This window comes from Jaculus jaculus, chromosome 10, assembly GCF_020740685.1.
Source record: "Jaculus jaculus isolate mJacJac1 chromosome 10, mJacJac1.mat.Y.cur, whole genome shotgun sequence".
Classification (NCBI taxonomy): Eukaryota; Metazoa; Chordata; class Mammalia; order Rodentia; family Dipodidae; genus Jaculus; species Jaculus jaculus.
In genome coordinates, this window is record NC_059111.1 from 78,166,216 (window position 1) to 78,193,318 (window position 27,103).

Below are 27,103 nucleotides of genomic sequence, written 5' to 3' on the forward strand. Positions count from 1 at the left end.
ATTTGAGTCTAACCTAGACTACACTGTTAAACTCTGTCACAAAACACACAGATAAGAAAAAAAAACTACTAAAACAAGTATTAGGCTGACTCATCTGTTTTATCTTTCACATTCAATATACATACTATACTTCTATAACTATTGCTTCTATTTTTAAATACTTCATATCAAAAAAGGATTTTAACACATGATAGCAAATTGAATTCCAGAGCAAGTGAAGATTTGCCTGTGTCTGATAATTGAGTTAGGTTCAGTTTATATATAGAAAAAGTTAAAATGTAGTAAGAAAGTCATCACTACTATGTGTTAGACAAAGGCAACAAAAGACAATGCTTCAACCAATTAATATAGATACACAAGTTTAAGTTTTAGAAATCTGAACTTTACAGAAAAAGCCAAAGCCTTCTTTTAAGGACTGGCTCAGTGGTTAAAGGTGCTTGGCTGCAAAGCCTATCTGCACAAGTTCAATTCTCCAGTTACCTATACAAACTCAGAACCAAAAAGTGGCACAATCATCTGGCATTAAAGTGATTGGCATTGTGAATGGCCTTTGGATGCACACATGTGAATACATGCACACACATACACATAGAAAATTAAAGAAAGGCTTTTTAAAATCAAGACCTCAGACTGAAAGAGGATGCCTATAATTCGCTTATTCTGTATTAGCTTGTCCTGATAGCTTGCATAATCTTCTTTATCCTTCATTTTCTTCATGAGATTAAAAAAATATATTCAGAGCTAGAGATGGCTTAGCAGCTAAGGCTGGTAACTGAGTTAGGTTCACTGAGGATAATTGGGTTTGGCCTGCAAATCCAAAAGACCCAGGTTTGAATCCCCAGGACCCATGTAATCCAGATGCACAAGGTGGCACATGTTTCTAGAGATTTCCTGTGACTGGATTCCCTGACACACCCATTATCTCTCTCTTTTCCTTTCTCCCTCTCTCTCAAATAAATAAATAAAAATACTAAAAAATATATTTAGAAAATACAAGTCTCACCCAACTGCTGTGGCTAACATCTGTTACCTCAGCACTCTGGAGGGTGAGGTAGAAGGGTCATCATGAGTTTGAGGCTGGCTTTGTGTACATAGAGAATTCCAGGCCAGTCAGGGATACATAGTGAGACAGTTTGAAAAGGAAAAAAAAAAAAAAAAAAAAAGCATGCAAGCCTATGTATAAAATGAAAGGTTAAAGCATTTTATGAGATGTTAAAAATCTCCTATGCTAAAAAGGAAACTGCTGGCGAAGGGGATGGAGTGTGTGATAATCATCACCAGTCATAATGTTTCCTGTGATCTAGGATTCCATATTCATAAGCGCATGGGGGGAATGGTTATCAAATGTACTGAGGAGCATATGCTGTTGAGGTAGAGGCACCCAAGACAGCCTCAGTTATCTGCAGAGAGAGGTAGGCAATGAGGTGCAGGAAGACAACCCACTGGCCAAGTTCATAGGATTAGCTGACACAGAGTCTACAGCTAGGATTTCTTACCCTGGCCGTCTAATGTCCAGAAAAACAATCTGAGAAGGGGGAAAATAAGCATTATTTAGATTGCTTTCTTAGGTCAGTCAGTAAAATCTAAGGAAGACCTAGCATTGTTATTTGAATAGCCAGAAGTTCTGCAAAGCCATTTTACATGAAAAAAAAAAAAAAAAGAAATTACCACATTTATAACCAAGAATCAATAATGCATTTTTGTGATAACTCAGGCTCAAAAGAAATTATGAGAATGATAATCTGAGAGTTGCGTTAACATCTTTCCCACTGTTCCAGAAGCCCCTTGTTGTCTGTGGTGGTGGAGGAGGAGGAGGAGGAAGAGGAGGAGGGGCAGTGGCAAGCTGTGAAAGACACTCACTCAGATTCTCCAGCAAATGCTTGCAGTCATCTGTGGCAACATCATGCACAGTCCGATTGCACTTGTCTCTCTTGTCTGGCTCCAGCCCTCCATGTCTACACAAGATTTCTAGGCAGTTCTGTAAAGACAAGAGGGCTATTACCTCCAAGTCCAAATGAATCAACCTGAATGCAAAATACAATGGAAAATCCAGTTGTCAATGGCAAGCTGATTAAGAATTCACAGTGAAGTCTGCATGTTTCTATAATTCTTGGCACTTGGGAGGTAAAGGCAGGATGATTAGGAGCTCAAGACTTGTCTGAGCTACACACTGCCTGATCTAGTTCTAAAAACCAAAGGGACTGGAAGGTAAAACACTTGCCTAATATGTGCAAGGCTCTGAGTTCAAACTCTAGCATTGCAAAAAGAAAAAATTCTGCATAAAAGAGGTGGAGACTGGAGACATGGAGACCTTGGAAAGACCCTGAACACATTCAAGAGTTCCCAACCAGAAACCTTTATGTGGAAGTGTTTGTAGGGTGTGTGTGTGTGTGCATTCATATGTATGTGGGTGATACACATGTAATGGTCTTATTTCAATTTCAGCAACTCCTGCAGCTTGGTCTCAGAGGTATCTAAATTATGTTTAGAAATGCAAAGTACAGAGTGCTTCATTTGCATAATCTCTTTCCAGGTGCTAAGCATGGAACCCAGGGCCTTGCTCCTGAAAGGCATACCTTCTGCCATTAGAGTTACAACCCCAGCCTAAAGAGTGTTTCATTTAAATGCAAAACATCACTTTCACAGAGGACTCAGGTTTGAAGAAATAAAAGACCAGCTCACTGATAATTTCTTTCACAGAGTGAAATTAAGAATGAAATTGACTTCAGCAGATAGTATCCTTTCATGGTAATTTAGCAATATTAAACAAAATCGCTTTTGCTAGAATTGGATGCTCTTTGCTGCCTTCTAGACTACAAAGTGCAGGGCTCTAATTTCAAGTTTACCCAGATTCCTCATAAGCCCATTTGTATTTGAGATCTTATGCTGCTGTATTTTTTTTTTACCTAAAAATATGAACATTATGTTGATCAAGATTTTAAAAGTCATCCTCAATAGATACTAAAGTTATATTTTAGTATTATCTGACTGTCCCTCCCTCCCTCTTTCCCTTCTCCCTCACTCCCTCCCCACTTCTTTCTCCAGCTTTTTATCAGCTACATTGCTTATGGAAATATCCATTCAGAGAATATCAGTAACTGTAAACTGAAAGTTCTACTCCTCTGCAATTATCTAATGCAAAGCAAAAGAAGAAATGTGCATGTGCATGTGTATTTAAACGTATGTTCTCTAATAAACCTGATTCTTGACCATGTACTATGCTCCCAGTATTCAGCAGCTGTAATAAATTATAATTAGCACCATCACTACCAGTTAGAAACAATCCCCAATATTCAGTTGGCTGATAAGGTATCATAGCACAGAGCTAAAATTACAATTGAGATCATTCTAAGTGACATTATTTTTTGAGGCAGTCTCATTGTAGCCCAGGTTGACTTAGAACTCACTATGACTGTAGCTCAGGCTGGGGTTGAATCCACAGCCATTCTACTCCCTCTTAAGTGATATTACTTTAAAATGACAAATGATTAAGGGTACACCCCCATATTTGCCATTTCTTTCAAACTAAGATTACTTGACCTCTGACCTTCAAAGTGAGTTATTTCTAATTTTTATTTCATTCAGGTAGGGCATTGGGCCAGAAATATAAACAGTGGCTTTCTCTCTCTCTCTCTTTTTCAGATAGCAAGTGTTGTTTTTTTTTAACTTTTTATGTTGACAATTTCCATACAAGTGTAAAATGTATTTTAATTATGTATGGATTTAATTATGTATCATAATTCAATTTCCTCCCATCATCTTCATTTGTTCTTCCTCTTCCATCCCTCTCTTACTGAACTCCTTCTTCTTTCTAACTAGTCCTTCTTCTATTTCAATGCCTTCTTCCATCATCCATGGAGATATGATGATGGGCTCAGTATTGTTCAGGTCTGGCAGGCAACCTAGCTGCTGTGAGGTCCTGAATGTAACTAGCCAGAGTTGGAAGTGCATGTGGAACTAACTTGTCTCTGTTTCACTTTGTGAATTATTTCCAAATATACCACCAGAAGCTCATTCCCTCAAGAAGACCAGGATATTAATTTAGGGATACAAAGAGAAAGAGTTCAAGTTAAGATTTTGATGGCCAAAATAGTCTAAATCCCATTTTAGCTTGAAAGTCCTAGATGGAGAAGGCACTCATCGAACAAATGGGCTAAGAACTTAAAGGGAAAAATGACATTTAAAAAGTATTGACCTTTTACAATAAGGTTGCATACATAGACTCCTCTCTCCCCCACCCAAATTCTGAGGAGAGTCTTCTTCGGTGGGGTTATTGGTATTTGGTGTGGGGATCAAGAGGCCTTAGTCAGTCTCTGCAGGGATGGGGAAAACATGTTGTCTTGGGCTATTCCCACCTACCCTGAGGAACTTACAATCTTTCTGCCCTCTTTTCCTGGCTGCTCCCAGAGATCTGATTTAGTGTTTCTTTCTGTATAGACTCTTGATCTCTGTTTTTGATGAGGCTTGAGTGACTATAGTGTCTGTCAACATTTCTTTGAAACTAGTTTTCAGGATATCTGTGAGAGCAGTATTTGTGTCAATGCTTCCCCTGTAATGACTTCTGGGCCCAGGCAGATGTGGTGGAGGTGACCCATCTTCTGATAGATAGTCAGCTCTCTCTCTTCTTGATGTATTGATGTATCCTTGTTCTCTCCTTATTCTCCTCCATGCCACATGCACACAAAGTCCCAGCAGCCCCACACCAGCCACCGTGGAACCAGGAGCCTATGAACAGGGCCAGTGAAAATCTTGAAGGAAAGCTGATTTGCCAGCGGCAAAGAGGGTAATGCTATCCAACCACGGATACGAAGGTAAATCCTAAGTACTGGGCTGGCTGTATGGGTAATACAAGCTATAAAAAAAAATTTCTTTTGGACTAGTATTTATCAGCAACTCCTTGGAATCTGATCACATGCTGAATTCCAGCCACAGTTCTAACACCGTACAAAAGCACTCATGCATCACATAACCATGAAGCTATATTCTGAGAAGTGTGCTGTGACATGATTTTATGTTGCACAAACATCAGAGTGTACTTGCACAAATGAAAATGCTCCAGTGTCACTAGGGGGCATGCTGTTACAGGACTGCCATCATTATATGCTGTGTCTCTATGTCATCCACGACTGCTGTAATGTAATTTAGTCCTCACAACAACTGTGAACAAACCATGTCCCTGTACTAAGGCTGCAGGCCCTGAGGATGACTAAAGTTCCAGTTCCATGTCTCAGGGAGGAATGCAAAGTTCCAGAGAGCTAGACAGGGAGAGTATCCACAGAACAGGGCTGTGCAATAAATACCAAAGATAATCAATTTAAAGGACTGTGGTGGTTTGATTCAGGTGTCCCCCATAAACTTAGGTGTTGTGAATGCTAGGTTCCCAGCTGATGGAGATTTGGGAATTAATGCCTCCTGGAGGGAGTGTATTGTTGGGGGAGGGCTTATGGGCTTTATAACCAGTTTCCCCATGCCAGTGTTTGGCACACCCTTCTGTTGCTGTGGTCCATCTTATGTTGGTCAGGGGATGATGTCCATCCTCTGCTCATGCCATCATTTTCCCCTGCCATCGTGGAGCTTCCCCTCGAGCCTGTAAGCCAAAATAAACCTCTTTTTCCCAGAAGCTGCTCTTGGTTGGGTGATTTCTACCAGCAATGAGAACCGGACTGCAACAGGACCAAATGCAATTTGTGCTCATAGTTTTGGGGTCTTCAATTGTTGTCAGTGGACATTGTTTCTTTGGATCTTTGATGAGGCAGAAAATGACTGTGGGATGTATGAGGTAGAGCATTGTTGCTTACCTCCCAGTGACTGAGAAAAAAAAAAAAACAGGAGGGAGCAGGGTCCCAACATTCCCTTCAAAAGTACATCCCCAGAAAACCTCTAACTAGGGTCTTCACCCTAGAGCTTCTACTATCCCCAGAGAGTTCCATGGGCTGGCGCCTGTGAGGCCATTTATCTAAACCACAGTGAAGGAGCTTGGGTGTGATGGCAGCAAAGTTTTCTTTTACTGAGAAGTGATGGTGGTGGTGGGGTCATGGAGAAATGTATCTGCCCATCCCCACTCTCTCTCTCAAAATGAAAATAAATTAAAAAAAAAGAAAGGGGTTGGAGAGATGGCTTAGCAGTTAAGGCATTTGCCTGCAAAGCCAAAGTATCCTGGCTCAACTCTCCAGGACCCATGTAAGCCAGATGCACAAGGGAGCTCATGCATCTGGAGTGCATTTGCAGTGGCTGGAGGCCCTGGCATGCCCATTCTCTCTCCTCCTCTCTGCCTTTCTCTGCCTCTCTCATTCAAATAAATAACATTAAAAAATAAAAGTTTTTTTTTTAATCAAAAGAAAGAAAAGACAATGTGAAAGGAGAAAGAAGCCAAACCCAGATCCAGGACAGTTGGACGTTGAAGACACCATAAGGTCTAGGTCTTGAATGAGAGGGGGAACGTGACCCTAGCTGGCTCTTTCTGTTCCCTAGGGATTCTGACAACTGTCTAATCTGAGGACATTGTGTCTGCTTCTAGTATGTTGGAATCAAAAGTCAGGTTTAAAAAAAAAGCCCAGGTAAGTAAGTCAAACGTGAGGATATGTGTTTGTGACTACTTATGGCAGAAGTCACAGCTGAAGCTCACAGGCTGGATGAGCTGGCAAAACCCAACCAGCTCATAAAAAGCTTTAGAGTGGACAAGGGAATCATGGAAGGGGCAGGATTCCAGAAGCTCAAGGAGAAGGGAATTTGTATTTAATAGTCAACATATTACACAACTGGGGGAGGCTGAGAAAGAGCAGGAGTGATAGCAAACCACAAGCTTTTGTCATAGGTAAGCTCACAGTATAGCCCATGCCCACAGCACAAACTCACACAACCCCCAAGTAAAAAATCCTCTGGGAAGCTATGTGATGGCTCACATCTGTATGTCTCAGCACTCAGAAGGATGAAGCAGGTAGGTTGCTGTGAGTTTCAAGCCAGCCCACGTTATGTAAAGAGATCCAAACCAAACTTGGCTACCCTATTTCAAGAGTAAATAAGAAATAAATCTAAGTAAGTAAATTCACTGGATCCATTACTTCCTTCAATGACAGCCAAGCTCAAATCCAGACAACCTTCTTCTATCATTGGCAGAAGCTTGACTTGTCAAAGGTCTCATGGCAGAACAGCTTCATTAAGATTTTCTTTTATCAATTTCCAAGACATAATTTAAGCAGAGAAAGGCTTACCCATGGTCTAGGTGCTTCCAAATAGTAGGTGGCCACATGCATGAATTCTATCAGCACTGGGAAGCAACCAAGTATCATACTGATTTGAGATTTTGATCCTCCTTGCACCATCTTTGGCTAATTAGTTTCACCATTCCCCAAGACCTAGTTTCTTTAGATACAATGTGTGAGGATTGGAATGGATAAACTGTCCCTTCTGTCTGATATTCTACAAGTATGTATCAAAATCATGTGAATTCTTTATTTGCAGTAACATCAAAGTGATGGATTTCATTATGGCATTTTAAAAAATAATACGTTGGGTTGATCCTCCTCTCCCACTCCTATCTCCCAATCTCCTGTCCCTTTTATACCTTTCCTTTCCTCTTTCATGTCACCATATTCTATAACCCTATTTATGAAAAGTCCCATCCTTACTTAGCATCTCTTAATCATGCCCCCTCTCATTTCATGACCTACACCCCCTTATATGCAAATACATAGAAATTAAAATCGAGGATGCGCATAAGTCAGAAAACATGCAATTTGTCTCCTGAGTCTGGATTTCTTGAGCAGTGATGTATCTATCACCTTGTATAGCCTAGACAAGCATAGCTATCCAAAACTATTTTTGAAAGATCTGCTATGGTCAGTATAGTCTTAACACATTAATTCATTATTTGTGATTGTTTTATTTCTGAAAACTGGGATTAATGGAGAGTGCAAGAGAACTATTTGGGCCAGAATAGAAATATTTTTTAGATAAGCATTGTAGACATATTTTATAATATTATGACCAGGAAAGAAGGATGTATGGTAAAAAAAAATAATAATAATGGAATCAGGCAATCTGGGCTTCATTCCCAGCTGCTATCTATTAAACCCTCTAGGGCTTAGATGTCCTGAGCATAAAATAAAGAGGTTAGAATGGAAGATTAAATGTCCACTCCAGTGCTTTAAAAGATCTATTATTTAAATAGCTTAGCGTTATATGTTGTCAATCACACACTTTTTAAAAATCTCTCATCAAAAATTTACCTTATGCTTTTAAAAGCAAAAGAATGCAGGAGAGTCATGTTCTCTGAGAGAAGGAGGTCATATTTCTTGTTACTCAATAGTGACAAAGCATCTACTGTAGCCAGGGTCCTGAGAATCAATGAAAATACCATCTCTGATCACTGAAACTGCAGAGCTAGTAAAGGTTCTAATGGAGAGGCTGAGTAGTAGCACCATCACCCTTCACTGGAGGGTGAGCCTCTGCTTGGCAAGAAAGGGGCAATAGGTGAATGTTCTGCATTGGGAATACTCAGGCATTCTGGTTTTTATCTGTAGGCTGAGTGCATGCAAAACTCACTCCATGATTAACATTTCACATCACAGAGATTTTCTTTCTTTAAAAAAATTATTTATTTATTTGAGAGACAGAGTCGGCACTTCAAGGCCTTATATCCACTGCAAATGAACTCCAGATGCATATAACCCTTGTGCTTATATGGTTCTTAGGGAGTCAAATTGGGGTCCTTAGCCTTTGCAGGTAAATGCCTTAACCATTAAGCCATCTCTCCAGCCCCACAGAGATTTTCTTCTACAACGTGGTGGTGGGCTGCTGGGTAGTGTAACTTCATTCTCCAGTTAAATGATTACTATTTCCCTCTTCATTTCTTGAAGAGTTAAATCACTTGTTATTACATTCCATTTAAGTCAAAACATATCTATATCAAATCCTAAGAATTTTTGTATTGTTTGTGTTCAGAAGTAGGGAAAAATATATAGCTAATAAGCACTGAACAATCAGTGCTTTTTTTTCTCAATTAAAAAAGAAAAATAAAAGTCCAAACTGAACAGCTTCTGCAGAAGTTTCCAACCATGTGTTCCAAACGCATATCTGAAGGCATTTCATGTGGAATGAGCAAATTGTGGCTCTCAAAGAAGCATATCCCAAACTTATGCTATCTCTGACGCTTGTTATTGGTCATTACCACCGCATAAGCTCCCTTCATTTTCCATATATAGTCTCCTTGAACATTTCTAGCTTGTAACATCTCTTGTTATTTCCACTTTAATCACCCTCTGTTGCCAATTTGATCATAATCCCAAATCTTCTAAATGCTATGGCTAATTTAAATAATTTCAACTGAAGGGCCACTTATCTTGTTCTTTTGTTTAAAACCTCTTAATGGTTGCACTCCCTAAATATTAATGCAGACCCCATGCAGACAATGAGAGCCCCAGCTAATTTTATTTCTTACTAGTTTCATTATTGGAGATTTTGTCACCTTTCCCCTCCTTCCATGTCTCTATTCTTATTATTTATTTGTATTAAATTATTATATTTATTTAGGGAGGTGCAGAACCAAAGGAAGGAAAAATGAGGGCACCTGGTGGCTGGAGATCCTACTTGTGAGCCAGAAAAAAAATGCAGAGAGGACAGAAAAGACAGTGTAAAAAGCTCCTTCTATGTGGAGAAGGAGCCCATGTGAAAAGTAAGGGCCAGGGGGCTCTCCCCTCATCTCAGCCCAGGCTGGGCTGAGGGGAAGTCACCAGAAGCTGGAGGTTCAGAGGAGATCAGGAAGCTCAGAGGACATATCTCTGTACTTTCTTCTCTCTCCATCTCTTCCCCAGTGGTTTACAAAGCTCCAAATAAGTTCCATCTCCCCATAATGAACCATTCCTGTAACATACATAGTCTCTTGTTTCTACTATCACTGCTGAGCCAGTGGCATATCTACTACTCTTGTGTTCATTTTTATGTCTGTTAAACTTATAACTTCCATATATACCACTGCTCTAGAGCTAATGGCAGGAACATCCTGCAAATGTTAGCATGCATAGTACCTTGCACTCAAAAGTTTCCTAATAGCTTATTATTGTTGAAGCCTATTGTGAGTTAATGATCTAAAACCTGGTGCTTCCTCTTAGCTATGACACCACAGATAGTATTTATGTTTGGCAGTAGGGCCAAGGGCAAAAACGGGAAGTCTGAAGAACAGGTGTGATTCACAGTCCTTTTCTAACTAGTACTGTGATGTTAGCAATCAATGACTCAATGGAGCAAATCTCACTGTCACCCTTTTGTATCACCTTCCCCTTTTCGTAGGTGAAGTTTTTCAAAATTACTTTGTTTATTAGCAAGCAGATAGAGATAGTTAAAGAGAGAGAGAAACAGAAAGAGAGACAGAGAAAGAGAAAGAAAGAGAAAGAGGGAGGGAGGGAATAAGGGAAGGAGAGAATGGGCATGCCAGGCTTCTAGCCTCTGCAAATGAACTCCAGATGCATGCATCACCTTGTACATCTGGCTTACATGGGTGCTGGGGAGGTTGTTAGGCTTTGCAAGCAAGCACCTTCACCATTGAGCTATCTCTCCAGCTTTGTAGGTGAATTTTTTTTTAAAAATTACTCTCATATTTCTTATTAAAAGGTTCCAAGCAAAAAGGTTTTAAAGCCCTTGACCATAAATGTCTGCCAGGTAGAAAGAAGAAATGTCAGTTTGTACTAGTAGCTCATTATCTTCTGCAATGGTGTACTCAGTTTCCAATTATTTAGTCTAAATACACGAGATCAATAGCAGACAATTTTGCCATGAGTAAATCCACCTTAAAACCTTTCGAAGCAGCAATGTGGGCAGCAGTCCAGCCTTCACTGTCAGCGTGGTTAACGAGGTCTGCGGGAACTACAGGCTTGGATGTGCCTTCAGCGCTCTCCTCTTCTCCACCCAAGGTGAGCATGCCTGACTTAGGGTCCTCCCTTCTCAGTGAGTTTCCACGAGCTGGTGTTCTATGGTACATGAGAAGCTTGAGGCTGTCCACGTTACCAGTGTCCACAGCTGCATGAACCGGTGTCCAGCCATCCTGAAAACAAGTTGAACAGGGAGGAAAGTTTGATGGCAGCATTAATGATGAGTAGAGTGTTATTTAAAATCTATCTCTAAACGTTCTTGGGTCAGGACCACTGAGGCAACATTTGTGATTCGTGTTTTCCCTTGTATAGTCTGTTCTACTTAATGGTTAGACATCTGGAATAAGCAGATCTGCTTCATTCCCTGACTGAGTTGATAACTTAAAATCTCAATTTAGTATTAAGGAGAATAAACTTAAGTTTAAAGGAATTTTAATTACATACATGAATAATGCTATGATTAGGGCTGGAGAGATGGCTTAGCGGTTAAGCGCTTGCCTGTGAAGCCTAAGGACCCCGGTTCGAGGCTCGGTTCCCCAGGTCCCATGTTAGCCAGATGCACAAGGGGGCACACGCGTCTGGAGTTCGTTTGCAGAGGCTGGTAGCCCTGGCACGCCCATTCTCTCTCTCCCTCTATCTGTCTTTCTCTCTGTGTCTGTCACTCTCAAATAAATAGATAAATAAAATTATTTAAAAAAAAATAATGGTATGATTAACATGCTGAAAGAAAGCTGTTATAAACCCATTTTACTTTAAAGGGCAGACACCTTATGATCTTAATGGATCTTAAAATTTTATTCCAGAAGAGAGGATTGCAGACACTAAGGAAAAGGTAGATGTATAGGAAAAACAAAGCCAAATAATTTCCTCAGATGTCCATGGGCTTCTGCTCAGTGACCTGTAATTACACAGAGATGCTGATCATTACTAATTTAGAAAATGTTCCAACTAAAATTACTGGGCAATTTTTTTTAGAACATATTGGTTTGGATCTCCTACTGCCCATTTATCTGGTTGCTAATGTAGGCATGGAACACTTCCTGAGGGCAGTGTTCCTCCAAGCAACAGCATCCTGATCCCCTGAGAACTTGTTAGAAATGCACTTTTCTAAACCTCACCTGAGATATGCTGAATCAGAACCTCTGGTGGGGAGAGCTCACCTGCCCCTTTAACGTGTCTATCAGGTTACTGAGATGCATAGAACATTGACAGGCTCTAGGCTAGGGAAGATCTTGGTTCCACCCATGACATTTCATTTGGATAGACAGGTGGATCACCCCACAAGGAGACACTCATATTTGTTTATAAAAGTTTACGAAGGTTTTGTCAGAGAACTGATTTTTATTGAGTATTTATTTCTTTTCTCTCTTATACTTCATTTCACATCATTTTCATGTAGCATTTTATGTTGGTATGTTAAACATTTCAGTGACCTGCAGCCCCTTTTTTGTCTTTAGAAGCTGTTTCACTATATAGCTCTGGCTAGCCTGGAATTTGTTATGCAGACCAGGCTGGCATCAAACTTGCTGTAATCCTTCTGTCTGTCTCTGGAGCACTGGGATTACAGCTATGCACCTGTATGTATCTATAATATTGTTATCATTACTTTTTTAAAATGATGTACAAGATAGAAAAAAATGCATGAAAAATGAGAAGTATCACAATTTAACCTGAGGCATCTGGTCATTTCCTAAAGTTGCCCTTTGAGGACATATTGTTTCCTCTCATTCTGATCTCCTAACCAATAATAGTTCACCTTGCTGAGACAAGACCATGCTGGCAGCAAGTACAGTCTACAACCCCATCAGATAATACAGCCCTTGCTTCTCCTGCATCACCTATAAAGGGCATCAGTCAGTACATGGGTAAGAGCCTATGCAGCCAGAGTATAGGGGCCATTGGCCTTCCCTAATTTACATTGCACAAAGGCCACACAGACTTCATAGGAAAACAAAACCTTCAACATTTCCCCTTCTTTGCCCTTTTATCACTAGACATAACTAACTATTCTCTTGAGATAACCTTATCTCTACCTTGCAAAGATTCTGTGCAGCTCATTGATTAGCCTGAGATCATGAAGCTGTGTGCTCTCTTAAATAGGATGCAACAAAACTTTGCACTACTTTTTTCATTCAGCTTGGTGATATAAAATTAGTCATTTATTTGACATCTGCAAGGTAGAATTTTATGAGTGTATACAAATATCACAGATTTTGTAGATCAGATTCATAAAATAAAATATGTGAAACTAACCTATTTTTTCAGGTTTTCAAATACGTAGAAAGGAGAGTTTGGGAGATTTTTTTTTTTTTTTAATGAGAGAGAGAATTGGTACATCAGGGCCTCCAGCCCCTGTGACCAAACTCCAGACATGTGTGCCACCTTATGCACATGTGTTACCTTCAGTGTCTAGCTTATGTGGGATCTGGGGAGTTGAACAAACATGGGATCTTAGCCTTCACAGTGCCCTAACCACTAAGCAATCTCTCCAGCCCAGGGGATTTTGTTTTTAAGGTACAGCAATAAGATTTGATGGACAGTATTCATACTGGACCTTAATGTCCTTGCTTATCACATTAACTATTGGTTCTTGTCAGGCAAATTAGTTAATAAAACTCCAGCTCTATGAGTATGCTTTATTTATTGAGTTAAAAACTTACTCTTTTATTGTCTTCCCTAATTCAGAGAGAGTGAGGGCATGGTATTTATTTTTATGTTTTATTTTAATAAAATGAGGCTCAGAGGTTGAATGTCTGATTTGGCTAATGGACAAAGGGGTAAGCAGAAACTCAAACAGAAGTCACTTTTCAAATCCAATATCCTTAAAGCAAAAATAAGACAACCTCTGTTTTAATGTACAGTTCTCAGCATCTGTGGGAACTGGCTCCAAAACTATACTTCAACCCCTCCATGGCGATGGATACTTGGTGATGCTCAAATTCCTCATATAAAATTGCATGGGGTGGGCAAGAAAATGGCTTAACAGCTAAAGAAAATGGCACAGATTTGCATATATACTACAAACACCCTTCCAAATCTTTATATTACCTTCTAGAGTGCAAATGGTATGCAAACCACTGCTATATTGCATTGCTTGAAGAATAACAACAAGAAAAAATTTGCATATGTTATAATAGACATACACTATTTTTTTTTTTTTATTTGAGAGCGACAGACACAGAGAGAAAGACAGATAGAGGGAGAGAGAGAGAATGGGCGCGCCAGGGCTTCCAGCCACTGCAAACGAACTCCAGACGCGTGCGCCCCCTTGTGCATCTGGCTAATGTGGGACCTGGGGAACTGAGCCTCGAACCGGGGTCCTTAGGCTTCACAGGCAAGTGCTTAACCGCTAAGCCATCTCTCCAGCCCGACATACACTATTTTAAAAAATGAGAGAGCTAGAGTTTTAAAACACATTACAAATGACATGTATGGAGGCAAAACTATGCCAAAAGGGTACTCACTCTGGTTTTTGCACTCCGGTCAGCACCAGCTTCCAGCAGGAGTTTAATACATTCCGTGTGTCCATTTTTACAGGCCAGGTATAGAGGTGTCTGTCCTCCAGCAGCAGCACAGTTAATGTTGGCGCTGTATGCAGTTAGTAATTCTACACACCTACATACAAGATCATGATCAGTTACATACGAACTGGGTATCACCTCTGGGGCACCCTGATCAATATACTAAATATAGATGATGTACTCAAGTAAGTCTGCATCTCCATATATGAAAATTGTTTTTATTTAGACATACCATTCTCATGAATGATATTCACACATTTTGTTATCATGAACATTACTTCTTATTAGACTAGAAAATTCCTTTAAGTTACAGAAATTATGTGAAAATGCAAAATAATACATTTGATCAAATACCAAAACCTAGTTTATGACACATCTTCTAACACATATATAAAGGTGGAATCCTTGGATTAGGTTTAACTTTTGGGGATGAATGGTTTAGTTGTACTGAAGATAAATGTATATGTTGTGGGTGTGCATATACACTGGGTGTATACAAACACATATACATGTGTATACATATAAATATAAGACATACATGTATCTTTTAAAAATATGAGGCTGCTGAAGCATCCTATTTTTTTTTTTTTTACTTGAGAAAATAATTACAAATAGCATAGACAGCCAGGAACCATGTGCCTTCTCTATAAAAAGTAGCAAAGGGGCTGGGGAAAACGGCTGCTTTGAGGAGAAAGATAGTAGAGGTTGTCTTGTCTCTTGGTGGTAGCTGCCTTCTGAGAATGCAGATAGCTATGTAGAAACACTCTCTAGAATGAAAGAGAGGCGGTATAGTCATGCCTTTGTGACTCTAATTCCATAGCCAGTTTGAATCTGAATAACTCTGATGGCTTTTGTTTTCTCTTGTTTATATGCTTTTCTATGTTGTCACAACTGGGTATTTGCCCCTTTTAAAATAATTGATTCTTGAATTTCCACCCAGTTCCTCCTTGCTAATCTGGCTGTGCTTCTGTTCCTGTTGACTATTACTTACATGCTCCAGCCCCATGGATCTGCCTACTGACATGAAGAAGGGCACAAGTAATAGGAGAAGCACAGACCTGAAGGAGAGCTCCCTTTTGTAATACACAGAGCACAAGCCAAAACTACAGCACAACCAGTGTTTGTGTTTCTCAGCAATAAACTCAAGCTGATGAGACATGTGTTAGATATGCCAAAAATAACACACATATTAAGGAAATATTTTGACTATTACAAAATACCCTGATGATTAATAAGATTTATGTGAATCTTAAAACCTTTTTTTTTTGGTTTTGTTTTTCTTTTTGCACTAGGGTCTCACTCTAGCTCAGGCTGACCTGGAATTCACTATGCAGTCTCAGGGTGGCCTTGAACTCATGGTGATCCTCCTACCTCTGCCTCCTGAGTGCTGGAATTAAAGGCGTATAACAGCATGCCCAGCTAAAACTCACATTTTAAGACTCTTATAATTCTTTAAAAAATATTTCTCTCAGGACAAGCAGAATGCCTACCCACTCAGCCCAGGAAGAACAGCAACATGGCTATATTCCATTATTAAAATATGACATAATTTTAACAATTTTAACATGCCTATATCTAATTGACATAGTAAGCTCCTGCAGAAGTCATTGCTAAAGTTATGTGTATCACATTTAATGGGCTCTCTCAGGTTCTAGATCTGTTCTCAGCATGTCAACTGTCTGCTTTTGTTTTTCTTTTAATGGTGAAACAAGATGAATATCTGGGGCCTAATACCAAATTTATTACCAGTGGGAACTTTGAGACCCTAGACATAACTATGTTTAGTTTTAATGTAGTAATGGAAAAATCTTTGTAGAAAACAGTCAACACATTTCTCCACACTGTTACATCTCTTGGTTTGCTACAAGTGACCATTTTCTGAGGCAAGTTCAAGTTCATTCACCACCATTCATTCTGCTCTTTATTTCCCCATAAGCAGTTGCTGAACTATTACAAAGAACAATTTTAAGTTCTTACTTTGCATTTAAATCTTCCAGTGTTTGGTCAATTTATTTGCCAATAAATTTCATGCACTTACTTACACATAAAAGTAGAGCTAACATATGGGTGCAAAATATAAAAGGAGGCCATTGTCACAGAAATAGAAAATAATGAAGAGTCACTTACTTAAAATGTCCCTGAGCAGCTGCAGCGCACAAGGGCGTGAAGCCACATTTATCAGCAGCATCGACCTGGGCTTCTGCAGTCAGCAGCAATCGCACACAGTCTATGGGATTTTAACAGAAAGCCATTTTAATTCCTCATTTAATGTTACATTTAGCCAAGTTTCTTGCAAACTGCAGGTAGATTCAAAGCCCAAAGACCCGCTTTCCTGCACAGCTTAACTGCTGGTATCTACCCTGCTAGCTGTGACAGGAGAGACTTTCACTGGCAGTTTCTTTTCCCAATGACCATGATACCCCCAGAGTCACTGATGTTCTTCCCCCAAGTGTTTTGAGAAGACATGCTGATGAGTATAAAAAGGAATGTTTTGTGTCAGAAAGTGCTTTGTGAGACTCTTCATTATTTCTCCCCAGAAATGTTTTTGGGCACAGAACCAAATCTACTTACCACTTGCAATATCATAAATTCTCATATGATAATGCTAATTTAATCACTAAAATACTTTTCCATGGGACTATTCTATACTTAGCTGCATAAATGAGGATCTAGAAAAGTCCACAGAAAGTCACCTGAGACATAATAAGACAACTATCACATTCTATTGTCTAAATTTAATTTCTTTATAGTAAAGAAAATTCCTTTTGGGCTTTTTTGGGGGGGCAAAATGCTTTAAAACCACTGAGCATCAGAATCTTCAATCTATCTTCAGCCACCAACAGTCATATGGCTCACATATGCAATGCCACTGATTTTGTACTTGTAGTCAGACCATCTCTTTTACCACACTACCATATGTTTTAGTATGTTTAACTAGAGGATTTGCATTTTTAAGGAACAAGAATAATTCCTAGTCCTTGTCAATATGTGATTTGTAGTCATTATAGAAATGTCTCAGGTCTCCAAATAAATAAAGAAAAATCCAAATAGCTATGCAGTATTGCAACTACAGAACATTTTCAGACCCATGATAATCTAACTACTAAAACTTCCCCTCACTGTAACATTCACCCATCACCGCTCTGATGTTCTGATTGTTTTTTTCCATATTTCTAAAACACAAATTTGGGCTATTTTTCCTGACCAAACTGAGCACAGATGGACACTTGGAAAAGGTGTTATATAATTACTAGGCATCATATGGGCAATATGTTTTATTGTGAATGATCAAAGATTACTTTTTACCAGCTGCACTAACCTTTTACATTAAGGAACTATACAGTTTAGACCCTTAAATGCCTGTAAAAATTTAAAACTCATGTAAAAATGAATTATTCATTACTGCCTATAAAAGAAAGTAAAATCCAAATGAAACTTTTGCTCATGACAACAATTGCAAGTGTTTTTGACCTTCCATCCTTTCATAAGCATGTGGTGCGATGTGGTATGTCGCCACTTTTACCTGTATGTCCATTCTTAGCAGCAGAATACAAGGCAGAATGGCCATCTTCACAGGAGTCATTAATATCCAGTCCTTCTTCATTAAGCAGCATTGATAATAAAGTGACATTTCCCTGGGCAGCAGCTTGCTGAAGAAGGGTGAGCCTGCCAGCCAGGGGGGCAGGACCACCACTCATTAGCAAAGGGGTTAGGGAGGGTGACCAGCCTGTAGGTTAAAGTGACCCTCGTTAGAGAGTAAGAGCAAGGCCAAGAGAAAGATAGCACCATTCCTTTCTGACTTTCACACACACAAACATAGGAACATGTATCCCTTGAGGATTAAGTTGTTTGTTTCTAACATTATCAATCTGTTAATATTTTTTTCTAACACAATTCTGTACTGTTATATAAGACCTTCTATCTGTTGCAAATTAAATTAACATGCATGGTAACAATAATTTTTAGTTGTCAGTCTGGGACAAATAAGTGTTAAAGCAGTGATTGGTTTTAGAAAATTAAAATGTCTGTCATAGTTTGAAAGTTTAAAATCCTCTTTGGGAGTTCAAAGCAATGAAAAATTTAATATTATGTACAGGTTTACCTCAGTTGCACTATTAACACAGAAAAATAAATCAAGTTGGTATAAGATAGCTCAATAGTTAGAAAGAAAGACTTTCCTTTCTTTGCAATCTTTCCAGGGAACTTAATTACATATTTTCCATAAACTATAGACAGGGGGCTAGCCCTGTCAGAGTCTATATTTCATGCATTCCAATACTGGGGAAATAAATAACAGGTGCTAACTGTTACTTGGTATTAAGAGCTAACAGAAATACAACAAAATATTTGGGTGTAGAATACAACAGCACTATTCAAATAATAAATCTAAAGACCATCATCATCCCAGCATCTTCACAACAGACCTAATGGACTTTTATTCAGCCAACAAAACAGGACACTCTACCATATAGTTTTAACAAAAGTCATAGAATTATAATGGTTAGCCATTTCTCATCAGTATTTAGCAGCTTTAGAAGAGAGTCTGTTAAGTGTGTGAAGTCGGTTGCATATAGCATGGAAAATTTTCTGAATTCTTCCTTGATCAAAAGGCTGTAAAAACAGTAAAGTAAAAATATTTATTTAATGTAGTACATAGATATTTGTGCCTTTTAGGCTAAAATATAGTGAACTTCCCAAATAAGTCATTATAGTATCCTCTTTGCCAAGACAGGATCAATTCTTTCAAGTGAAAGTTCACACATCATGGCAGACTTTCCACATGTATATAGCAGCATTCCCTTAATAAGACATAATGGATGGATACTTTATATTCCTTGAATATTAACTATTAGAATTGTATTCTAGGTTTGAGTTGTATTAATATTTGTATAATATTTGAGTTAATGGCCTAAGTTATTTTAATAAATATTAAAAAGTTATACATCTCAAAGCAATATTTAAGAATATTTAAATTTCTCTGTAAAGTAAAATGAAGTAAAGTCATTATAATAAATAAAACTATACTGCTTATTATAAGCTCATTGTAATATCTTCCTATGCTTCTAGTCTATGAATAATTTATTGTTTTTGTCATGTTTAATTACCAGTGATAGATGTTATTAAAGTGCTTACAAAATTCAATATAAATCAATATGTTATGCTATTTTTCCCATAGATACTTATTAGGTCTTCTTACAAAAGTAGTATTTTTACTTCATACTTACAAGAAGGCTCCTCTCTGGTACATTTTACCTTTTGTATTTTCTTAAAAACAAACAAACAAAAAAAAACAGGCCCACAAAAATTAAATCAGTACTTATTAGAAATGGGTGATAAGCAAAATTATAAACACCAAGGTAGGAACCCTTGACTGTAAAGCAAACACAAGCAATAGGAAGGCATTGCACTACCATCCCCTGCAGAACAGTGGGGAGACTGGCTCATGCTTTGTATACCCCTCTTTTCTACCTAGCTCTCTGTTTCTCTTTCACACACACTCCCACACACATACACACACACACTCATTCTCTCTTTAGATCTCATCCAAGAGGTCTCCGCTATTGACAGTCTCCTATCAATAGCAACACGGACATACTAAATTTTGCTATTCTTTGGAAGGTTGTCTTCATTTTCTTTCTTCACTACAATTCTAGGCTTCGGCAAAGACATAAATATAAATTTCCAATTACTTTCTATGGAAATATTAAATTCTGGATGTAATTTTCTGGGAAGCCTTATTTATCTGAAATACAAAATAATTTACTCAAAAATTCTGTTAATCGTTAGATTACTCAACAGTCTTGGTCATAGAGAACTACACAAGACATACTGATATCAATTTCCTTATGTTCCTATAGTAGTGCAATTGTTTTTTTTAACTCTTCAAAAAGGCAATGTTTTATTAATGAAACATTCTTAAGTTTAAATGAATGTTATTTCTTCACTATCATTTCTGCTTTTCTTTAGAACAAACTTGAATCAGTTTAATAAATCCCATTATATATGTGGGAAGAACTAAAATATAACTTTATTACAACACTAGTATTTATCTGAAATTCCCAACTAGTGGCAAGAATGGTAATATGTGGTTAATTGGGTTAGTAATGACAAAACAGACCTACATCTGCACAGCTACTCTACTGATGTTAGGAAGTCACTCAGTTTCACAGCATCAAATGCAAACATTAGTCAAGGTTCACATTTTGTGCAGCAGGCCATGGCGGGAATGGCTGGACATGCAGTGATAAAGGAAAGGATTTGAGAGCAGCTTCTGGCATCAGCTTCAGAGGGTGGAGAGGGTTAATGTCATAGCCCAGATCATTCTTGTTTTCTGATTTAGCCTTCAAGCCAATCATAGTTGAGAATACTTTTAAAATAGATACTTGACTAAGGAAAAACGTCTGAACCAAATCAAATAAAATTTGGTAAATAAATAACAGTGACAAGAAAAACAAAAAAAGAAACAGAATTTTGTTTTTTACCCAAGGGTATGGGGACTCAGTTGCCTAGACTGATTTCTGCTGTAAACTTCATTTGACCATTGAAATAAGTTCACTTCATAAATTCAGGAGGAATAAGAAATTGTAACTTACTTAGAATTTAAAATGCTATCTTAATATTTTGCTATAACAAGTATTGGTAGAGTAATTTACAACAATCAATAAAGTAGTACCTTCTGTCATTCTAGCTCTCCTCTGGGCATTAACATAGCTTAACTTTCATGGAAGCTGACATGAGTACATAGGATTTTATAGTAGGCAAGATCATGGGATCTAGTGGTTGTACCACAAAGTTAGTAAAACACTGCTTCTAAACTCGTTGCATAAGTTATGACAACCTTTGGTCCTGAAATATTCTTATTTGTGGGTTCAATGCCTCCACATTTCAAAGGCAAAGCCAACAACTAGGAAAGAATTGGCTTTCCAGGATGACAACAACAATGGAGAAGAAAAGGATCCTTCCATTGTAATCTCTGTTTAGGGTTTGCTCATATGATTGTGGAAATAAGAACAGACACATGCCAGGTGTTTGGCAGGTGTGCTTGTCCATGGGCACTGCACCTATCAACTACAATGGCATTACTGGATGTGTAGAAATTTAATGACCAGAGGGTTTATGACCTAGAGAGGCATAAGCTCTTCCAGGCACAGCCAGGGTTAAAAAGCAGAATGCAAGGGGCTTGAGTGCTTACTAGCCATAATGTATGTGGTTGCAAACACTGGTGCATAGCTCAGTGGCATAGCACTGACTTAGCATGCATAAGAACCTACGTTTGATCCTAGTATCACCAAAGTAAATAAAGAAATTGGCACAATCTAAACAATGCAATTGAAATACTACCTTGGTTTCAAAAATTTAGGATGACTTATGTCCATGCCTGAGTTAGGCAGTTATACCCACACATGTAAGTCTAATAACATTTCTATTCCCAGAGCATGTGAATTGCTCTTACATACTAGCTGGAGAATTTTAGCAGTATGGTACCTCCTTTCTCACTTAAGAAAAACATATCTGATCATCCAATCACACAGACACATGCTATTTCACCAAAGGTAATCCTGCAGTTCTGAGAATACTTTGGTTAAATTGAGAAATGAAAGAACAGAAAATGAGAAACTGATTTTCTGTATCTGCAATGGCCGCTATTTCACTGATGCCTCTATTTTTATCCTCTTGGCTCTCTAGACACACAAGCAAAGACCTGCTCTGGTCCCAGAGGAGTTCTGGTTTTCTTTTCTTCAACCAGAATTGCATCATATCCTAGGCAGGTTGTTATAATGAACACACAACAGATTAGGAGGTCTCCATCTTTTGTTATAACATAACTAAACATTCTATGGATGAACCTTCGTTGATAGTGGCATCTACAGATGGACCCAGGATCACAAAGATGCTACCAAAACAACTGGTTGTGCCTCAAGGCATCAAAGCACAGATGGCTTTGCTTTTTTTAAAGTCACTGACAGCATTCCTGTATGATGGGAAGTGTTTTCTATTATACAGTCTATGTATCATGTCAAAGTAGTGTGACTGGGCCAACAGCGCTTGAAACCTGAAGATTCTTCTGAAGAGCACCAAAATACTTCTTCCACACATGAGTTCAATTTGTCAGAATGAGCCAACATAATTTCTCGTCATGCCACAGGGCTGTTAAGCTCAGTAATATTTTTGAATAAAAAATATGGAATATTGAATGCCTGTGAAGACCTCACAGAATGACATTACATAATTCTAAAGGAAATTCTTAAAAAGGCCACAGAACCACACTACCAAGGAGGCAGGAATGCTCAATAGTGCTCTGAGTTCAGTGCCATGTTCTTTGAGTGCCATGGTCCTTGCTCTTCCTTGTGGCCACCCCTACTGAGAACAGCTAAGTGCCAACTTGAAGAAAACTTGCTAAGCATGAGAAAGGCCACCAAAACAGAATTACATATGACAACCTTGATTCAAACACACGGGTATATGCTTCACAGTCCATGGTGTTTCCAGTTTTCAAGTCTACCCTCAAAACATGAATCCAGTCTCCCCAAAAGCTTGGCTTCAAGGGGACAGTCTACCATTAGATGCACCAACTCTGGTGCACTAAGCTATAGTGCTGCCTGTTTTAATCCTTACAGATGACATTATTTAAACTTTTCCTTAAATCCTTTCCCTTTAGATTCTGATTTATCCAAAATGTTAATAGAACTTTGATACCATATCATCATTTTTAGGACCACATTTGCTCAACAAAGAAGAAATCTAGGGCTGGGGATGTAGCTGCCCAGTGCAGTACTTGCATGTGAAAGGCTCCAGGTCTGACCTCACACTGCTGAGTGGGAATGAGAGAGAAAGGAGGGAGGAGGGAGGAAGGAAAAGGGTAGTTCTAATTCCTCCATACCAATAAAACACAATGATTGCTCTGGCAGCCTACAACAAGAAAAAAAAAAAAACCTAGTTCTTAGTCTAACAGTTTAGGATTCAGTGACTTTATCATAAACCACATCTGCAATGGGAACTTTCTTTTATGTAACCCATGTGCTGTGATAACCATTTGCATTCAAGTGTTAGAAAACTACAACTTAAATAGGGCAGATGACTTTCAAATTAAACCTAACAGAGATTTATAAACATTCACATGCCATTTTTGAGGGGAAGACAGAAATGTTAATGCCAAGCTGATATTACAACTTACAGTATATTAACTATAGAACAAACCTAACCAATCTGATAACCCAGAGAGCTGCTAGTAATAATCTGAGAGGGTTTTTTTTTTCTTATGGCACCCCCAAAGGAACAGAGCTGGACACATGCTGGCCTAACCATCAATATTAGGTCTTGTGAGATAAATATTTAATATAAACAGGTACTCATTCCTCCCTTGGACATGTTTTAGTCTCTAAATTAATGGTCTTCAAACCACTATTTTCAAGTTGTTTTTAAAGAAGAAAGCACTAAGGAAACCACAAGTCATAGAGCAAAATGATTCACCATACCCTGGAGCTGTAAAGAAAATGATTTAAAAAAAAATAAAGAAAGGAAGGAAGGAAGAAAAGAAATAGGAGGGAAATTCAAATTTAAAAAAATATCAAGGCAAGTTAGAGGGTAAGAGGTCAGGACCCATTGTTTAGAAAAGGGTGTAAGATTTCAATCCCTTTACCTGATGCTGTTGCCAGGAGGCTGTCTGAGGCTCGTGGCCTATGGGATGAGGCACTAACAGAGTTTATGGAAGAGCAAAAGGCAATGGTGGTGGGAATGACAAGGGGACTGTCTGAACATGCAGGTTGGTTCAGTCCAGGGGTTTCAGCAGGCCTGGCACCCACCTGAGACGTAGCCAGGGCTGAGACAGTACAGCCTGCAGGTGCCACAGTTAAATCTATGGATGGTTTTGGTGGCAGCTGAGGGGAGGATGACTTAGGGAGACTCTCCTCATTTACTACCCTGGTCCCTTGTGGCAAATTGGAGGGAGAGGAGGCCACAATTTTGTTATCGACTTTGGCCCCAGCACTGGAGGCCCTGAGTTGGGGGTGTGGTGGAGAAGGAGTTTGGGAGAGCCCTGGCTTTTTGGGGGGGATAGGAGGAGGATTTCCTCTGTCAACTCGTGCTGCCCCAGGAGTCTTTAAACTGGTCCGACCGGCTGGAGAGTAGGTGCCAGCATCCGTGGCTGGAGAGGATCCAGGCCTTGGGGGCGTGCCCACTTGAGGGCTGGTGAATCTTGACAGTGCTTGGGTCACAGTATTTCGAGCTAGCTGTTTGGCCACTAAGTTGTCACGACTTGTGGGAGAGACATCTCTTGAGGGAGGGCTTTGGGTGGTGTTTCCATTCTGGTCCGGGTCATTGGCATTACTCTGAAACCTAAATCTGGCTGCTTGGATTCGTGGGTTGAGACCTGGATGCAAAGGCGCATTGGCACAAGGTGAGTGTAAACTGTGCACAGGGGGAGCTTGTGAGTGGTTTGGGGGAGCTATTCCTGGCGTCTGAGTGGTGGGAGGGGCAGCAGGACTGGGGGCTGGGGGTGTGCTACTTGACAGATCTGGGGTTGATCCTGTGTTTGGTCCATTTTCCTCAATTCTCTTTGCACTTGGGGTTGGGGCTGAGTGTCGAGAGGAGGCCAAGTCACCTTGGGAAGCCTGCCTATCAATCCCTGGTCGGACCTGCGGGGCACTGGGGCACACAGTCCCTTTTGTGTTGACAGGAACTAGGGGGCTCCCTGTGGAAGGCTTTACAGGTACAGTCAAAGGCAACTTCTTCACAGGGTCAGTGCTTTCTGTCACTGGGTCTGTCTGGCATGCGACAGACCTTGTCACAGGCCCCTCTGTCCCTACAGATACGGAAGCCAAACGCCTATCTTTGGTCTTCCGTGGAAGAGAGAGGCTTGGCTTGCTGTCACTTCCCTTTTTCAGTTGCTCGATCATTTTCCTCATCTTATCTATCTCCTCTTTGAGGTCAGTGGTATGTGCTTCCTCTCGGCTAAGCTTGGCACGGAGCTGTTCCCGTTCTGTGTCAAACTCAGACAGTTGCTTTTCCATGTGAGCTTCCATCTCTGTGCTTCTGCGTTTCTCAGTGGACAGCTGGTCTTCTAAGTCACTCGTCTTTCTCTTTTCCTCCTCCAGTCTTGTCAGTACTTCTTCCAGCTTCTGGGCCTCCTCTATGACTTTGCCCGAGAGCTGTTTGCACTCCTTGACCAGCATCAGGACCACGTGCTTGTTCTTGCCCCGCTCCTCCTCCAGGTGGGCAGCCAGCGTCTTGTGCTCTTGTTCAAGGGCTTGCAGCTGCAGCTTTTCCATCTCCAGCTGGAAGACACCCACAAGCAAACTCTGATTAGTCTATGGAGTGTCCTCACCAATGAGGTGCTTTTTATTAATTTCTAACAACAACATAATTTAGGTTAGCAAAAGTACCACGTTTTCAAAATGTGTTTTGACTTTTTAAAGATAATATTTTAAAGACATATTAAATAGAAAAAAAACTATAAATGGTTTTATGCAAAACATCTACTTTGCAATAAAGGAGAATTGTCTTAACCTATTCAAGTAAACTACAGAAAGACAATAATAAGATGTTACAAACCACAGTATACAGTTTAGAAAGGATTGCTTTTATGCATAGAGCATGGTGAGGGAACTGGTCCTATTACAGAACTTCCATTTGACCTAGCTGTATCACTCCTGGGCATATGCCATAAGGACTGTATTCTTTACTATCTAAATACATGCTCACTCATGGTTATTGATGCTCTATTTACAATAGCTAGAAGGTAGACTCAGCCCATTTGTCCACCAACTGATGAATGGATAATGAAGACATTGTATATATATGCAATGGAATTTTATTGTGTTGTGAAAAATGAAATTATAAATTCTTTAGAAAAATGGGTAGAACTAAAAAATACTGTAATCGTTTAAAATTATTAATCTTTGTGGTACAGAATGATGAAAACAGAGGACTTTAAATTCCAAGCTCTGTATTTGCTAATTACATTACATAGATAAGTTACTTGACTTTTTTGTTGTTATTTTGGCTTTTCAAGATAGGGTTTCATTATAGTCCAGACTTACTTGGAGTTCACTATGTAGTCTCAGGGTGGCCTCAAACTCATAGAGATCCTCCTACCTCTGCCTCCCAAGTGCTGGGATTAAGGGTGTACACCACCATGCTGGCTTTAAAAAAATTTTTTTTGGCATTTGTTATGATGGCCTGTATGGGAATCATACAAAATCCCACAGATAGTTTCTATAAAGCTCTAAAGAGCTAACAAATTATCAGTGTCAGTGATGACATAGCCTGACCTTGACTCTTGTTTGGGTCCTGCTCTCATACTTTGAGACAACATCCTGGTATCTCTTGAACATGCTCCTGGCTCAGGGTCTTTGACCTTGATGCCCTATCTGCCTTGAATTCTATCACACACCTGCATGCAGGAGGCTCTTCTTCATGAGTCAGAGTGTGCATGGCACAAAAGGGACCAACAGTGGTGGGAAAGTAAGGGTAAAATACTTTTCTCTACTCATCAAAGTGCCCTGGTATGGGGCTGCACCTGACTTTTCCTTAGCAAAAAAGGTACCACTGTTCATGAAGCTGTGTGCCCCAGACTGGTACATTATAGGGAAGAAATATTTTTCTAATTGGTTGGCTTAGAGAGCAAGCTTTTAAAAAGTTTTATGTTTCCAGGTGTGTGTGTGTGTGTGTGTATGCATGCGCACACATGCATGCATGCGCACACACTTGTGTATGTGT

At 39.4% G+C, this 27,103-nt stretch overlaps 1 protein-coding gene across 3 annotated transcripts in view; it reads right to left on the bottom strand.

The window, feature by feature from the left end:
* The window catches only part of Cttnbp2 (cortactin binding protein 2), a 183,867-nt gene that overhangs the window by 52,454 nt on the left and 104,310 nt on the right, over positions 1–27,103 (bottom strand). For 2 of the 3 annotated variants that reach the window (XM_045160199.1, XM_045160197.1), the window contains exons 4-9: positions 24,027–25,659; positions 17,910–18,113; positions 16,514–16,613; positions 14,330–14,480; positions 10,784–11,038; positions 1,861–1,978 (exon numbers count right to left, since the gene is read on the bottom strand). In XM_045160199.1, coding sequence (XP_045016134.1) covers positions 1,861–1,978; positions 10,784–11,038; positions 14,330–14,480; positions 16,514–16,613; positions 17,910–18,113; positions 24,027–25,659 — 2,461 coding nt within the window. Of the gene's footprint in view, positions 1–1,860; positions 1,979–10,783; positions 11,039–14,329; positions 14,481–16,513; positions 16,614–17,909; positions 18,114–24,026; positions 25,660–27,103 lie in introns of those variants that run through there. The other variant, XM_045160200.1, reaches the window with a different exon arrangement.